The sequence below is a fragment of the Kryptolebias marmoratus genome, linkage group LG15, assembly GCF_001649575.2.
Source record: "Kryptolebias marmoratus isolate JLee-2015 linkage group LG15, ASM164957v2, whole genome shotgun sequence".
Classification (NCBI taxonomy): Eukaryota; Metazoa; Chordata; class Actinopteri; order Cyprinodontiformes; family Rivulidae; genus Kryptolebias; species Kryptolebias marmoratus.
The window spans coordinates 23,653,653-23,669,938 of NC_051444.1; the positions used below are offsets into that span (position 1 = coordinate 23,653,653).

The window sequence follows — 16,286 nt, forward strand, 5'->3', positions numbered from 1 at the left end:
AAAAAAAAAAAAAAAAAAAGTTCAGATTTTTGAAATAGGGTTTTGTGGCGTATAGGCTGTTTACACTTACAGTAAGACCAAGTCTATCAGCAGGTCCTTACTAGTAAAACGTTCGGCTGCAAAAGTAATGTGCGTGTGTAAATCCCACATTTTATGGTGATTTAAACAAACTTTATTTTTACACTGATTCACTTTTCCTTCAGTTGGTTACTCCGGCTGGTTCCATTTTGCACAATAGGTTTCACATGGACTGTAGCAAACTGTGGTCAACTTGGTTTTTACTGTAAATAAGCATAAACGTCCAAACAAATAACTGCCTAATAAAAAGTGGTGGTGTAGAGGTTTATAAAATACTATTTGCATGACCCGCAATGACATTTTTGAGACTGGAGTTATTTTCAGATGGCAGAAAATTGCTTTGGAAGTGTTCCCACTCTGACTAGCTGTCAGCTCCTGTCCCCTAAGAAACCTTCTGCCTCATATTTTAATCTGATAGAGCTCTGAGTATTGCCTACTGCAGGTAAAATACTGATTAGCAACAACTCCACAGAACTCTGCTTGAAATAACCTAAGCTATCTCTTTAAACCTGATTAAACAATGGAAAGAAATGAGAACAGGGTCACAGATTTATATGTCCAAAGTCAAACAACTGCAGCAAATTACTCCCAGATGATATGACCTTAGCTTCTCTGTTTTGCATAATAGTAATGTATTACAGAAATGAATAGGCGCAGCGTCAAATTTGAATAATTTTAATCTACTTTATTTTTCGTACCTCCTGTTTGCAGATGTGTTGGATTCACTGGCTGAAGAAGGTTTAACTGTAAAACACAGAATGAGCTCTTTTCAGAGACTTTTTCATTTGTTAATTTCACTTTGTTTTCACCAAACCAAAGGCAGAGGTCTCTACTTCCTCCAGGCAAAGTACTCAAATCCTTAGAAAATGTTCTGAATTTAAATAGTGTCTGCAGAAACGATGATTGACCCATGTGTGAAGGGAATGATACAGGACATCTAAAATTATAATTTCTCTAAGTGAAACAGTGTGACTTTAAAGCAATAGGTTGAAGGGAAATTTAGATTTTTTTGCTGACACCAGCCGTGTCAGGGATATTCACAGTAGTCTGTTGACTCACCTCAGCATGGCATTGATAATATCAAACAGAAGCAGTTCCATTCAATATCAGTCAATGTTATATTTAAAGACTCAAACCACAAAAGCACAACACCAAATGGAGAAAAAAATGTACAATTACAAAAAAATAGTTGATTTCTTATTGATCGTATACTGTAATACACATATAAATTCATACTTGATAATCACTTGAAATGAAATAGACCTCACAGCAAATTAAAGTAGAACCAGATCTTTAGGAGTGTCGAGAACAGCAACATTTCGGCTGTAGGAAGCTGCGTGAACTTTGCTGCTTTCACCCTTCAAAGAGCATTATTTGTACCACTTGGAATTTACAAGCTCTAATTTATAAATGCCACAACACAAGACCAGTGGAAAGAACTGCCAACATTATCCTCAATGAGCCTCTTTGTTTCCAGCATACGCAGATGATGAGTTGAACTTCTGCTTTTGAACAGGGAAAAAAAGGACGAAGGACAGTCAGAAACAAAGCAACTGTTTAGATCACGAGCGGCGTGTGTGGTACATGAAACACATCCACAGATTCGCAACCCTCTTTTAGATTTTGGGTGAGTTAGATGATGTCATATTACATCCCAAAACTTTTTGCTTGAAGAATATTAAAGTGCATTCCTGGCTTTGATGTGAAGGTCTCTTTGAAGGCTATGAATGGTTCCAATTTGTGCTTGACATTTTTGCTTTACAGATGTTTGAAAGAACAAGTCATTTGCAAAGAGGGTCTGATCACTGCTATTGATGGTATAGTGCATAATAAGACAAAACTTTATGACCACTAATAGGTGACATAAATAACACTGCAACATTTTATTACCCTGAAAAGGCCAGACTCAGTTTAAACCCTAAATATAATAAATACATGTTGTACGGTAAGTCAGTGGTTCCCAACCTTATTCCCTCAGAGCTCCACGTCCTGCAGCAAGAGAAACTCTCCCCCCTCTAAACCCGTGTGTGTGCCTGTGTATGCCAGTGCTGTGATCTTTCATAAATCTGGTTACAGGTTGTTTTATTATTTTTGTGTCTAGAAGGTCTCTGAAGACTCCCACATGTGCCTACAGTAGTCCTAATGAAACCTGAAGCTAACAGTATGTCCACTATGATGGAAGTATAAATATACCACTGGTGAGTCCTGTCATAAGTAGCGTACAAGTAAGCGTGGGAAAAACTGGAATTATTTCCTGCCAGTGGTGCATAAAAGCCATCGGTAGGAGTCCATCTGGTTGTTTTTCTCCACTCTGAAACAGTTTACCATGGTTCGGGGTATGGGCTACAGCCACAGGCGATGCAGAGAGTCTCGTTATGTTTGGGTGTTGGAGTGAGTTCATGGTTTTTACCACATGGTTGCTGTTTGTTGCAGCTACAGCTTTTCTGTAACAGTTATAGATCAGTCCAGCCACCACCACACCTAAAACCAACTATATCAGGTTTCCAAAGCCTTAAATAAATCAAAGTTGTATCTAAATGTGAAGCAAATTCTGGGGTAAATATTTAAAAGCGGCTCTCCCCCTTCACCCGAGCTGAGAGAGTAAATGTTGGACAATAGTCACTACAAAATGATTGTTATCATGAAAATATAAAAGTGTATTGCTCAGGATTTATTTACAGATAAATCCAAGTGGCATACAAAAGTGTTGTATTTAAGTTTATTCTTTTAATTTCATAAACATTCGAACCTTTGTAAAAATGGGCTCTGTGTATAATAGTAGTGTGTGATGTAGTGAAATTTCCACCCAGATTTTTTTATAATTTTAAAAACAATTTTGTACATGTGCAAAACATTCTGACAGTCTCGGAGCCATTCAAAGGTTGTTTCACGTTTTGTTTTCCTTATCATTCGACCAGTTTAAGCAAACTGGACGTCTCCAAATGTGGGTTTTGAAAAGACGAGAAGGACAAAAAAGCCAGCATTGCAGAAAACTGGTGATAAAAGGTGCTTAGCAGTGTAGAGTATGAGGGAAAAAAATCATTTTTCTTTGTAATATGAAACTATTCAAATCATTGAAAAAAAAAATCCTCTACTTTTAAATTAAAATCATAGGAGCTGAACAAAATTTTAAAAATGCTATAAATATTTTATTTTTTGAAAAATTCAGCACCTTTAAGGTCCAACAGGATGTCACGGCAGTCTGTCGGTTTCTGATTGAATAAATCTGGATAAAAATAAATGGCAAAATTCTGAAAGCAGAATGTCATTTTTAAAGCTCTTTTTATGTTTGTGCATTTTTTAATTAAACAAATAAACACTGTTGCACTACATTGTCAGATGTGAACCTCTGCAGTTCTTTGGCATTTCTGTTTCAGAGATCAGATATGAAATCAGTCTTTCTCAGAGGGCAACTTGCTGGAAACTGAATGCCAGCTTTGCTGACATTTTGAAAGCATGGAGGTATAAAAGTGTTATCGTAAGTATTCGAGGCGTACGATAACGTGGCAACAAACAAATGCGCATGTTAAGTTTGTGCGTGAGCATCTCAGCAGCACAGCTGAGATTTGATGCCTTTTTCTTTCGGCGAGCTATTGTTCTTTTTATGTGTGCAGTCAAGCAGCAGCTGGCTTTGAGTCTGCTTCTGCTTTCAGTCAGAGTAGACGGCTTGTTGTTTGCTTTCCAAGAATAAATGGTAATAGTCACACATGTTTGCCACCCAAAGCCAAATAAAACTAAGAATCTTGCTTCTTAAATAAACAGTGAATAAATATTGTGAAAAAAAATCTGTTTCAATTTTTGAGGGAAGTAAATAGGATTTCAGAGAATGCTAAGAAATGTTCAGCGAGGATTTTTGGTTTTATGTAGTGCTTAGCAACAGCCCTGTTCTCCAGCATTTACCTGCTGCTTTACTCTGAACCTGTGGTTTTGAAACGTTATCAAGCATGTTCCTTCCTGAAAACAAAAAAATACAGGTTGTATAATTTAAATGAGTCATTAATAAAAGCAGAGGAAGCACCTGATAAAAAATAAATTGAAACATTTCAAAGAAAAACCAACAAGATAAGGTAAAAACATGTAGTTAGTAATTAAATTTATTAGGCAAGCTTAAACCTTTTTGCCTTGTTCCTTTTTACAAGAGGCAACATGTGCTATATTTTAACATAAAACATGACAAGTTTTATGGTTTGGTCAACAGAAAATGCACAAATAATTATCAAAATAACATTGAACCAATCTCCAACTACTGTTTTGATTTAAAAAGCAAAAAATTATCAGCCAGCCTGTCTGAGTTGCATCATATTGCTTCATAATTTATATTCAAGGCAAGGATTCATATTTAAACCAGGCTTCGGATCCACTGCTGGTGAATATTTACATTTGCTAACTTTAGTCATACTTTGCTCTTTTAAACAAAAAATAAAAATTACCCTTTTTGTGTAAGTTGTAAGAGGTGGCTGCTTCCAGGAAGCTATTATATACAGACAAAAGCTGTTAGCAGGAGTTGAGGTGTTTTGCATCTTATTGTATTTTGTATCTCATTTTTGTGCAAATTTAATGCACAAAACGAAGAATAAGTTTGCATTTAAAACTCCTGTCCATCAATGATTTAACATTTTTGTTTTCTCACATTCCTTGAAAGCAGTGAGTATCAAGTGTCCTTAAAACACTTTAATAGACCTCGCTAAAAGGCCCATGATGTTTTATTCACTAGAAGACAGATCATGAGTGAAATTAGCAGTCAAAATCACACCTTTGACCTGCAGTGCACTTAACAGAAAAGATGTTTTCCTTCACAAAATCATTTGGAAAGTCAATACGGTGAGTAGCCTTAGGTGAACAGTGGAGGTAGAAACAAAGATCAGATCAGGCCTTTTTAAAAACGAAGAAGCTGTGTTGATTTTTTCTTTTCCTTAAACTAATTCATGTAAAACTTTTGATTCAAAGCGACTTGCAGTCACAGAGGAGAGGAACAGATTGGAGTTATTGGCGATGTCGGCATCTTCCTCAAATGCTCAGCCCTCCTGTTGGCCTACAGCTGAACCGATACCTTTCACAAACAAATGTTCTGAATATGCAAACTAAATTAACAAAGATGCACATAGGGGAACTTTATTGGCCAGCTTAAGTCATTCTTTCTTTATGTTGGCTTATGTTTTGATCTGGTATAAAGTATATGATCACTTCAGAATATGGACCTGAAGTGATCAGTGTGCGTTGCATATATTTACATCAGACTTTTTATTTAGATGCGCTGAGTTACCTCTGTTTGTTCACTTTATTCATCTCTCTTCATTATAGCTTATAGTCTGATGTTACATTTCACTTAAATCAGACAGGAAGTCAACACAATTTCAGGTAATGAGATGCAGATTTGTGTTTCTTTTGCAACAATCCAGAGTTACTTTTGTGAGATACTTCAAAAGTTTTAAGTTTTTACAAGCACTTTTGGTGTTGCACCAAGGTAATTATCAACAAATGATCAAAGTTAACAGATTTTGTGTCCTCTGTGTTGGGAGCAGGCAGTGGTTAGAGCTAAAGGCCCGCCTCCTGGCCTTTTGCATGTTCTCCCTGTGCATCAGTGGGTTTACGCCAGGTACTCTGGTTTCCTCCCACAGACCAAAAACACTACTTTTATATGTTGGACAATGAATCAGGCTTGCACATCATTAATGTCCCAACACGAAGCCAAGTAGGTTTGTATTTATTCTTTTTTTTTTTTTTTTAAAAAAGGCTCAATATGAAGTTAGGAATATGTTCATGTTTTTGAAACGGGGACATAACTAATGGCAAATTAAAGACTCCTGATTTTTATGTTTTGACCATTCAGGTTTGTTAATTCAGTTCTATGAGGGGCTCATTTTGTCATTTGTCTCTCTCTTCCTATGACATCTAGCGCTGAAGTTGAGCTCAGTAAGCTGTCGAAAACCCAACAAATGTTCACCATAAGACTCCAAATTTCCATAGAGTGAAAGAGCAGATTTCCCGGATGTAGGGCAAGAGGAAAAATAGAGAGCGAGCAGAAGGAAGTTTAAACAATTTCCTTTTTAAAAGATTCCTGTGAAATACTTGGCAAGTAAAAAACGATGGGTATGGAGCGATGCCAAAAACAGTGTGAATATCGGAAAGGCGGTGTTGTGAGTTTCACTGAGACTTGGCAGAAGCATTAGTCAGACTCAAGTGCCAGACATAAGGGCAGACATTAGAGCTGTTAGCTGACATACAGGAGGTGATCAATAATCCATCTCCCATTTTCTGTGGCACATCTTTACTAGATTTTTTACTGTTTCTTCAAGAGATACTGTTCATCTGCTGTAGATGGTTCTTATTAGGCCTGATTCTGCTCCTTTTGTCCTCTGCTTGTCCTTTCTTCTCATTATTTAATCCCACTCTGTACAACATGCTGTCATGGTCAGATTTGAGGTCAGGTTAGGGAATGAATGAAAATGCGGCAAGAGCTCAAAGAAAAACTTTGAAAGTCTTTCAGAAAACCTGAAAAACGTTTAACTGCTTTTAAAACTTAAACTTATTAAACGTTTGCATTGTTCTGTTAAATGTCATTTCCATAATGGAATTTTTGAAGCATTGTCGAATTTGGACCCTGAACTCCTGAGGTCAAAAAAGGGGTTTTTCATCGCCAGCCGCTATAAGAAGGCAAAGCGATAATGTTTTCGTCCGTGTGTGTGTGGCTTTGTGCCTGTCTGTTATCAAAGTATCTCATGAACCAGTGGAGGAATTAAAATGAACTTGCAAAAAGTAATTATTCGAAGGACATCCGCAACTGATTAACCGTTAGAACCGTTGTTTCACAATGACTGCCATAGCCGACTGAATTTAAAAACATAAAATTACTATAATTGAACAATTTTACTGATATTGACCTAATCTTGTGTGGTAGTAGCCACGACTGATACCCAACACTTATTCTGTGCGCTCGTGAGAAACTTTCATAGAAACATGAATGTTTCTATGCCAAATTCATAAAACGTTTACTCACCAAACTCCAACTCGGATGTGTTGGCTCCATACAGAGATGAGTTGGCTATAGAAGCCAGTGCCAACAAGGGTCACGGGGCAGGGATAGCATAAAAGTGCCCAATCAAATGCAGTTTCACACGAGCGCGCAGGAGTAGATCCACGAGTGAGCAGATTGATATATTGAGAGCTGCAACTCGGTGCTGAGTTTTGTGCCCTGCAGGAGAGTAGCGCTCGTGGTAACTGAATTGTGCAGGCATGGAGCGTAATACGCGCTCGTGGTGGACTTAACAGACCCTCGTAAATTTGTTGCCATATAATGGAGGCAGTCCTATTCAAGATGACCACCACAGCAAATTGACATTAGCGTATACAGAAACTGCTACAACTCGGTCAGTTTTACAAATATTGACCTAAAAATTGTTGTGATTGTAGCTAAGAGTCATTCACAGCACAGTCTGAGGGTGACATCTCATGATATCGCATGAGTTTGTGTATAATGTTGTTGTCTAGAATTGTTATATTCTCTTAACAGACACTCTGTAACTATGTTGTCAAAACAATGTTTACAGGCAGAGAGGCTTCTTCTTTAAAAAGTCATATCAGAAGGAACATACCCACTTTGGAGGTTTTCTTGAAAATGTTCCTGACTTTATCTTTTAAGATTTCAAAAATTTGCAAAACAAACTTCTCACTTTTCATGCAATTTTCCCCAATATTTTTTTTATTATTGCAAAGGTATTATCTAGATTACTGCTGTCAGCATATCTACATATTTGTCCCATCAATTGGGCCTGGTGGAGTATTTTACTCTAATGGTCCATCATTCAAACAGAAGCTTACCAATAATTTAGATGATCCCATCAAAGGAGTCATAAAGAAGTCAAAGTGAGTTCATTCTTTAATTCATCTCAGCCCAGATGGGCCTCAGAAGTGCTGCATTTTTTACTCTTATGGTACATCATTTAACAGTGGAAGTGAACACAGAAGGTTGAATTATTCTGCAGCAGCTGTTCAGAGAACTGAACTGAGTATTTACTTAACCTAAGGAGAGAGCAGCAGCATCAGTTTCCCTCAAGGGTGAACGAAGCCACTAATCACATCGGAAGAAGGTATAATCAGGTGTTATCGCTTCTGATGTTCTGTAATCATTTATAACTTAAGTTGCCTCTGTTCAAGCTATGTTTGAAATGTGTTGCAGGCCTAAAACACAAGAACATTCATTACCAAATCACATGAAGTTGAGACAAAACTTGAACTATTTCAGATTTACACCAAAGTAAAAATAAATACAAGAAACCCAAACCAAAAATGTTCCGTATGTCAACAGAGGGTTTAGATTTAAAATTAGTTGTTTTTCAATTCACTAGGTATGCCTCACTGAGAAGAGTAGCTGTCTGGTGTTACATAAACCCTTGAGTTTGCACTTCTACTCTGAATCTGTGCTGATCGCTGTACCTCTGCAGTCTATTTCTGGCCCCACACCATTGCACCTTGCAACTGCTCTAAAAAAGCAAAAGTTTCCCAACAAGGTCACCATCAGCTTAAAAAGTGACGGTGTTCATGGCTTGATTCTCCTGCACTCATGAGCCCCCCACCCACAAAACTTGTTATAACAGGTTTAGGTGCTGTAGGTATAGCCAGAAATGTTTAGTCCCAGACAGACATTAAGCCTGCTTCCAGGCTCAAAACCAGCAGAAATCTGTTGATTTTTTTTTCCAACCTTTTCTGGTTAACGAGAGACCCGTGTCAGTGCATGATAAATTCATAATTTACAGTTTAAAAAGCAAGTTACAGTGAAATGAATCTAATATTTGTTTTTTGTCATTTTACAGTGAGCAAAATGAGATTGTCTTTTGTGTTAATTCATTTATATCTTTTATTTGTTCTGCTCTGTAAGCTGTGACGTGTGATAAATCTTGTGTAACCTTTGAATCATAATGAAAAAACGTGGCTTTGGGGACTGATTTTAGATGGTTTATATTGTGCAGCTCAAGGTTGTGTTCTTGGCAAAAGAAAACATGTTACAATAAATGCCCCTATTTTATGAGAATATTTTTTTTACAGTCACAGTTATAGAGGATATAATGGTCTAGTGAAACTGTGACCTTGTACTGTATTCAACATTAGGAAGACATTTTTATAAATATATATATATATATTTATGTGACACTAAAAGTTTTTCACATTTTAATTTTGAGGCTGATTTATATTGTGTGTTTAAGAGCAGGTAATAAATACCAGCATGAAGAAGACATCATGCAGCTATGGTTGGAGTATAAACATATAAAAGTGCAATTCATTGTGCTTCTTTACTGACTGTGTCCAGAAATATTGAGCCCTTGCTCAGGCACAGCCTGAAATCAAAGATAAAAGGGGTCTCCAATCCTGGTCCTCGAGGGCCACTATCCTGCAGGTTTTCCTTGTTTCTCTGCTCCAACACACCTGATTCAGTGGTTAAATCACCTCTTCATGTTCTGCAGAAGCCTGTTAATAAGTCATTGATTCAAATCAGGTGTGTTGGAGCAGAGAAACAAGTAAAACATGCAGGATAGTGGCCCTCGAGGACCAGGATTGGAGACCACTGATTTAAAGATTAAACTGTTTTCACTTCCAGCAACCCCATACAAATATTCAAAGCAATCTCTCTTCAATTCAATTTATTTATGTAACACAGAGTTCAAAACAAAGGTCATTTCAGGGCACTAGACAAAAAATGGTGAGTCTCAAACAGTTCAAAATAGATTTAAATATAACTACTGTCAATTTATAATACAGTACACTGACATTCAGTGCATTGTAAAATGCAAATTAAAACGTTATCTATCCAAGGAAACCAGTGGATAGAGTCGAATCTTCACTCTCAGCACAATCCTCCATCCTGAGCAGCATGTTAGGTGTAGTGGAAAGAAATGACTCCCTTTTTAAAAGGAAGAATCCTCCATCAGAACCAGATCCGGAGCGAGCGTCCATCTGAGAGGACAGGAAAGAAGCACCGAGAAACAGAAAATATTGGGCTAGGCGTAGTTTTTATAGAAGAAAAACAATGAACACAAGCCTAATGATGGCAATAATAACAAATATTGTACATAAATGGAGAATAGAGAGAGTAAAGATAACATACTGCTGGAGGACATACTTACCATATTGCCTCACTCTAAGCCTGTAACAATGTAACTAAAGGATGACTCAGGAAACCCAAGCCAGCTATCAAAACTATCAAAAGGAAAGTCTAGTCTTAAAAGTACACATGGTGCCAGCCTCACAGATGAAGTGAAGTGAAATTTATTTATATAGCACTTTTCAGCAACAAGGAGATTCAAAGTGCTATGAAAACTAAAAGACTGAGAAATGAAACTACTTGGAAAGTCTAGGAACCACAGGTAAACCTGCAGTCTGACAGTAAAGTGCTCTGTTAGAAAAATATGGAACAATACAATCTTTAATACAAGATGGAGCTCGGTTGAAAGCTTTGCATGTTAGAAAAAGTTTAATTTTACAAAGAGCCGATGAAGAGAAGCTAAAATTAAAGAAGTATGATCTCTAATTCTCATGGCAGCAGCATTTTGCATCAACTAATAACTTTTATGCATTTTCGTTGGACACTTCCAACAAATGCACCATTTAAATAAATGAGTTGTGACTTAGTCCAGAAATCCCTTTAAGATGTCATACTTCTTGCTGAATTTTTAGTTTACTTTCTTGGTTTGTTTTTCTACAAAAAGAAAGAAAAAAAGCACATATTAGAAAATTGTGTGCAGTCATTAAAATAGATTATTTCTTTTTTTTTATTATTTTCTTGTGTCCCTAATGAGACGGATGCTTTCAGCATTAGCCACCTGCTGTCTGTGATCACCCACAGCTTTTGGGGTCGCCTGATTTACATATAAAACCATTTTAAAAGTTTTCGTTGCTAATGATGATGGAACTCTTCATAGACAGACTCCAGAGACAGAGAGGAGTAAAGATTTATCTTAATTTAAAGAATAAAAAAAAAATCATGGGTTTATTTGCCCTCGGAAATAAATAACTGTCTTGTTCTGATGTACTTTACAAGTTATGACTTGCAGGAAGTGAATTGTTGGTCTACAATTCCTTCTGTTAAAGCCATTATCCAGGGTTGACATTATTATGACATTATTCACCTGCACCTACGTTCCAACAGGAAAGTGTGGGTTGGTCTTTCTGTTTTTTTCTGTCCTGATGATTCCTTAGTGGTGCTCGAGGAAATCAACATATCAGATGGCAAACCTAACTCTGCCCCCTTCAGCACTAATGAGAAGACAATGAGCCCATTACAGCAGCAGCTTCTGGCTCTGAAACAGTGAGTGTTGGATGAAATGTGATGATTCAAATAACAGTTTCTGGGTCGAGTTTTCAACTCATGGCTGCAGGCACCAGATTGTCAGAAATAATCACTTAAAATGGCCAGCTCAAGCTCTCTTGTTTCCCCCTGCACACACACACACACACACACACACTCAGCAGCACAGATGTTTTGTTTTGGGGTTTTTTTTTCTTGGAGTTTTCATGACTTGTCCTGTTATCTTGCCCAGTCCTTGTCCATGTCAGGTAAAAATGTGACAAGGTGGCTGGAGAAGAGTTTTTGTTGATGTTATCTACCTCAACTTTTTTGCTTTATGTATGCCCAAGAAGGAACTCTTGCACACCAGAAATAGGTTTTGTGCATGTTGCAATTTAAAGGGTAATTCCACGCATTTGTGACAGAATAAGGCCTATTCATAAATTAAAGGTTTGGGTATCTGGTGATGACTTGTTAACTTACAATCAAACAATTCCAGTGTAAAAAATAAAAGAGAGCTTAACCTTTCATTCCCGTGCAAAATATATTTAAAAGCTTACCTGTCAGAAAAATGTCATCCCTCATTTTCCCCTTGTCCTTGAATGACATGCTGCACTTGGCAAAGGGTTGAATTTTAACACAGTATCTCACTTGGTTTCCACCGCTGGTGACTCGTTTGTGAATGGTGTTCGTGAGGTAGTCTCCAAATTTCTCCAAACAGGAGTTCTCGGTTTCCTCTTGTGAGCTGCAAAGGCTAGCAGTCCTAATACTTGAATTTTAAATATGTTCAAAAGACTTGTGTTACAGATTTTCCTCTCAAAATAGTCACAGAGTTGTTGTGGGCATCTCAAACCCTTCTCAAGTTTTTTTTAATAATTTCTAAAGTGCTGTATTACACCTGCACAGGAGCTCTCCTTATAACAGAAAACATTCAAGGCTGCAGCCCTGAATGTTCAGGTCAAACCTCATTAGAAATAAATATTGATTATTTAAAAAACTGGTTCAAATTTGCCTATCTTTACTTAAATATTTAAAAGTGTACTCCAGTAGATTAAATCGTAAACACGAGGCCAGCTGCCAAGGTGAATATAAAGTGGGTGGAGGTGGGCAACAAAATAATGCGCATGGCCTAGAATATAGTTTTGCAGGCTTTGCTCAAAATAGGCTGCCATTTCTAAAAGGTTGCTCCCCAAGACATGGCAGCGCAGCTCAGATTGATTGCAAACTGGAACTAAACATTTGTGTATGTTCTTACAGTTTCTTCACAATTTTGAGTCTCCAACGAGTCTCCAACGAGTCTCCAACAGTTTCAGCTCAGTCATTTGTCATTTTTAGAAACAAATATTTACACCTGAACGCACAGAATCTGTGCGTGAAGGAACTAGAGCGGGTTTTTATTTGGTCGACGCTTCTCCATGACCCTCCGCAGTTTGCTTATCGTCACAGCCTGAAACCTTTTTATTACCCGCTCGAGCAGGTGTGTTTCTGTCTGACCAACGCAGGCATCAATTTGAGGATCTTGTCCTTTGATTTCCTCAGTGCTTTTAACACAACCCAGCCTGCGGGGCTTTGTGAGCAGCTGCGGTAAATACAGGTGAATACCTCCACAAGCCCCTAAATTACTGACCCCCCCACCCCCCGCAGACAAACAGGCAGCTGTTGGTGTGACTGAACGGTGTCGGAGCAGGTGGTCTGCAGCGCACCTCAGGCTTCATGCACAGCCCAAGGTACCGCCATCTGCAGAAATCATCTTATCACCGCTCAGCTGTGGTTCTGGGTTGAAAATGCAACACTGAGGCTGTTTAGGGAAGACACAGCAAAGACTCGACTTTCTGACTAGTCTTAGGTTTCTCATTATCTGTGGTTGCTAGTGATTTTACCAGTGTTATGTTTTTGCTGGCAGAAGTGATCATATTTGCAAAATAAGGTGGGGCTGAATGGGAAAAAGATAAGTATATTCGATGCATCAGTACGATGAGGAGTGAGTCGGGCTGCTGGCCTCAAAATTATTTGTGGAAAAGCTTTTTTTTTCTCTCTCTCTCTCTTCAAATAGAGCCACAGAAATTGTTCAGCTTTCCCTTGTGGTCAGTGGTGGTATGTCACTTCAGTGGCTCTGTCCATCTTTTATATACACTCTTACAAGAGACACTTTTTTTATCTATGTAAGCTTTTATTTTCTTGTAGTTTTATATGCCGTATTTTCCTCCTGCTGCAGCTCCATTCATTATTCATATCCAGAGTTTGACTGACCAATGCAACACTGAGGCTGTTTAGGGAAGACACAGCAAAGACTCGACTTTCTGACTAGTCTTAGGTTTCTCATTATTTGTGGGAAATTGGTGGAAAGAGGAAGATGGCACAGTTATATGAACGTAATGGCCAGCAGTACACAATCTCTTGATAACGCACTGATCAAACTGTGAGGCGTCTTCAGAGGCTCCAGCTCTGCTTTAATAAAATGTCATTTACTTTGATCAGAAAAAGCTTTTAGAGTGACTCTTTGTGCCAGGAGACAAGACAAATCTGCTTTTAAACTATATGTTTTTTTTTATTTTACATTGTCAGCATTAAAACATCATTTTGGGGGAGATTTATTTTCAGTCTTTTGAATATGCTATTTTCCAAATCAGGATTGGGTCTCTGCTCTGTCCTGTCTCCACTGGTGTGTGCCGCTCTCTTACCAACATATTTTCTCCAAATGAATAAAGAATGTTTGTTATCATAAGGGTCATTTTCTCGAGGAAATCTGCAGTTTCGTTTTGTGCTTCGATCTGCTGAAAATATTCTGCTGGATTTATAAGCACTGAAGTAGGTTATCTCCTGTAATTCATGTTTAAAACGTCGTGCTTGAGTTCCTGAAACAGGAAACAATATCATTCATTTCTACTCAGTGAAATAAGAGTTGAAATCAAAATTAACTGTTTTATTTTTTTCATGCAGGTGTAATATGTTAGAGCGTAATAGGCATTTTTGAATTCTGATAAAAAATTACAGGCTCAGCATTTTTGAAGGATTGCATATCACCCGCTGACTTTTGTCCTGCATGTTAGAACTAAGATCTTCTTCTGTTGCCAAACGATAGTTACAGTTTGTTTTGGTCAAATCTAAGAGTGACTGGATGTGGCGGCCATCTTGAATCAGGTTGACTCCAGAAGTTATTTGGTTTTAGACGTCACACACACACAAAAACATGGTGGGCAATGAAAATACGTTTACAACTTTCTAAACATGCTGGGTTAAACAAAATGGAGAAAAAATACTGCCACTTTCTAATTTTCATCCATTTGGTTGTGTCTTACATTAAGATTGTCCCCACCCTCATTTTGTGCCAGTAATTGTTTCCGTTATTAGACCAGACATTTGTAAATGACCTTGACTTTTCAAACCTCAGTCTCTATGTTTCCTCCACAGGCGCAGTTTGTGTTCGAGACCGGCTGATGATCCGTTTCTGTCAGACCCTGCGCACACTCGGCCGCTGCCACCTGCCCAGCGTACAAGTGAAGTGCTGCAAAACCTGCAGTCAACGTTCCCACGCCAGCGTCACGTCGCCTCGCCACTGAGGTGCAGCACTGAAACTCCTCTTGAGCGTCACCAGAAGGGACACTGATTGCACCGCAGGGGGATTAATTATAGGAGAATCAACTATCCAGCCCTTTTTCTGAACTACGGATTAATTGTGAGGCAGACGCTCCCAAACGCTGCATGTTTAGGTGTATAGGTCAGGAAGGAAAACACTGAGATTGTAAATATTTGTTTGCACTTTTTATACTACACAATTTGACGATGTCTGTTAAGCAGAAAGTAGGGTTTTAGATAAGGAATGATCCTTTCATCTAAGTTAGTTTTAGTGCACGATTACTCTTATAGATAAACCACTCATTTAGTATTTTTTTTAATTAAACGTTTTGTTTTGTTGTTCAATGACAACTGCACACGTGCAACGTACAGGTCAGTGTTTTTATATCTTATGTGGTACAAGTGTTAAGAAACTAAACAAATATGGTGCAGAATTGTCTCTATGGTTAAAAAAATGTGTGTGTATATATATTCTTTCAGTCATCTTGTCCTAAAGGGTTATTCTGGTTTGTTTCAAACTGCTGCATAACTTTACAGATTCAACCAGAGTTGTTCAAATTCTGCAAAACAAACATGCATCCTAATTTATAAGTAAGACCTTCCTGCGGCTTTCCAAAAAAACCCAATATGCATAAATCAAATTTAATTTCCTATTCAAAAATAAACAGAAATTGGTTACTCTGACCATGATTTTAGAACCTGTGTAAAAAGGCGCTCCATCTGGAGGCAGCTGCTGACTTTCTTTGAACTCTGCTGCTGGATTTCATAGCAAATTAATCAATGAGTGATTAGAAAAATGTGCTTTCAGTTTTACAATCAGCAGTATCTATCTGAACCTGAGCTCCCAGCAGAAGAGACGAACCAAAGGAAAGAGTCGAGGCTGGAGGAAGGGGAGGAGAGCAAAGTATTTCCTGTAAGATAGTGTGCTCTGTGAAAACAGCTGGTGTCTCTTACTGTTTCAGCTGAAGAAATAAAAAGGAAAAACGTCTGCTGCAGAGAGTAAATATGAGAATTTCTGAAAAAATGAAAGCAGCTCTGAATGTGTAGCTAGAGCAAATGTAAATTTGTGTTCAAATATACAGGTGCTGGTCATAAAATTAGAATATCATGAAAAAGTAGATTGATTTCAGTAATTCCATTTAAAAAGTGAAACTTGTATATTATATTCATACATTACATACAAACTCATATATTTCAAACGTTTATTTCGTTTAATTTTGATGATTACAAATGACAACAAATGAAAATCTCAAATTCATCATATCAGAAAATTAGAATCTTGTGAAAAGGTTCAAAATTGATGGCACCTGGTACCACACTCTAATCAGCTAATTAACTCAAACCACCTGCAAAG

The 16,286-nt window shown here is 37.7% G+C and overlaps 1 protein-coding gene across 2 annotated transcripts in view; it reads left to right on the forward strand.

The window, feature by feature from the left end:
- The window catches only part of LOC108234814 (A disintegrin and metalloproteinase with thrombospondin motifs 7), a 127,674-nt gene extending 111,595 nt beyond the window's left edge, over positions 1-16,079 (forward strand). The window contains exon 23 of one of the 2 annotated variants that reach the window (XM_017414303.3): positions 14,768-16,079. In XM_017414303.3, the coding sequence (XP_017269792.1) occupies positions 14,768-14,916 (149 nt within the window). In that variant the 3' untranslated portion in view covers positions 14,917-16,079. The remainder of the gene's footprint in view (positions 1-14,767) is intronic. The other variant, XM_017414302.3, reaches the window with a different exon arrangement.
- Positions 16,080-16,286: the final 207 nt, after the last annotated feature.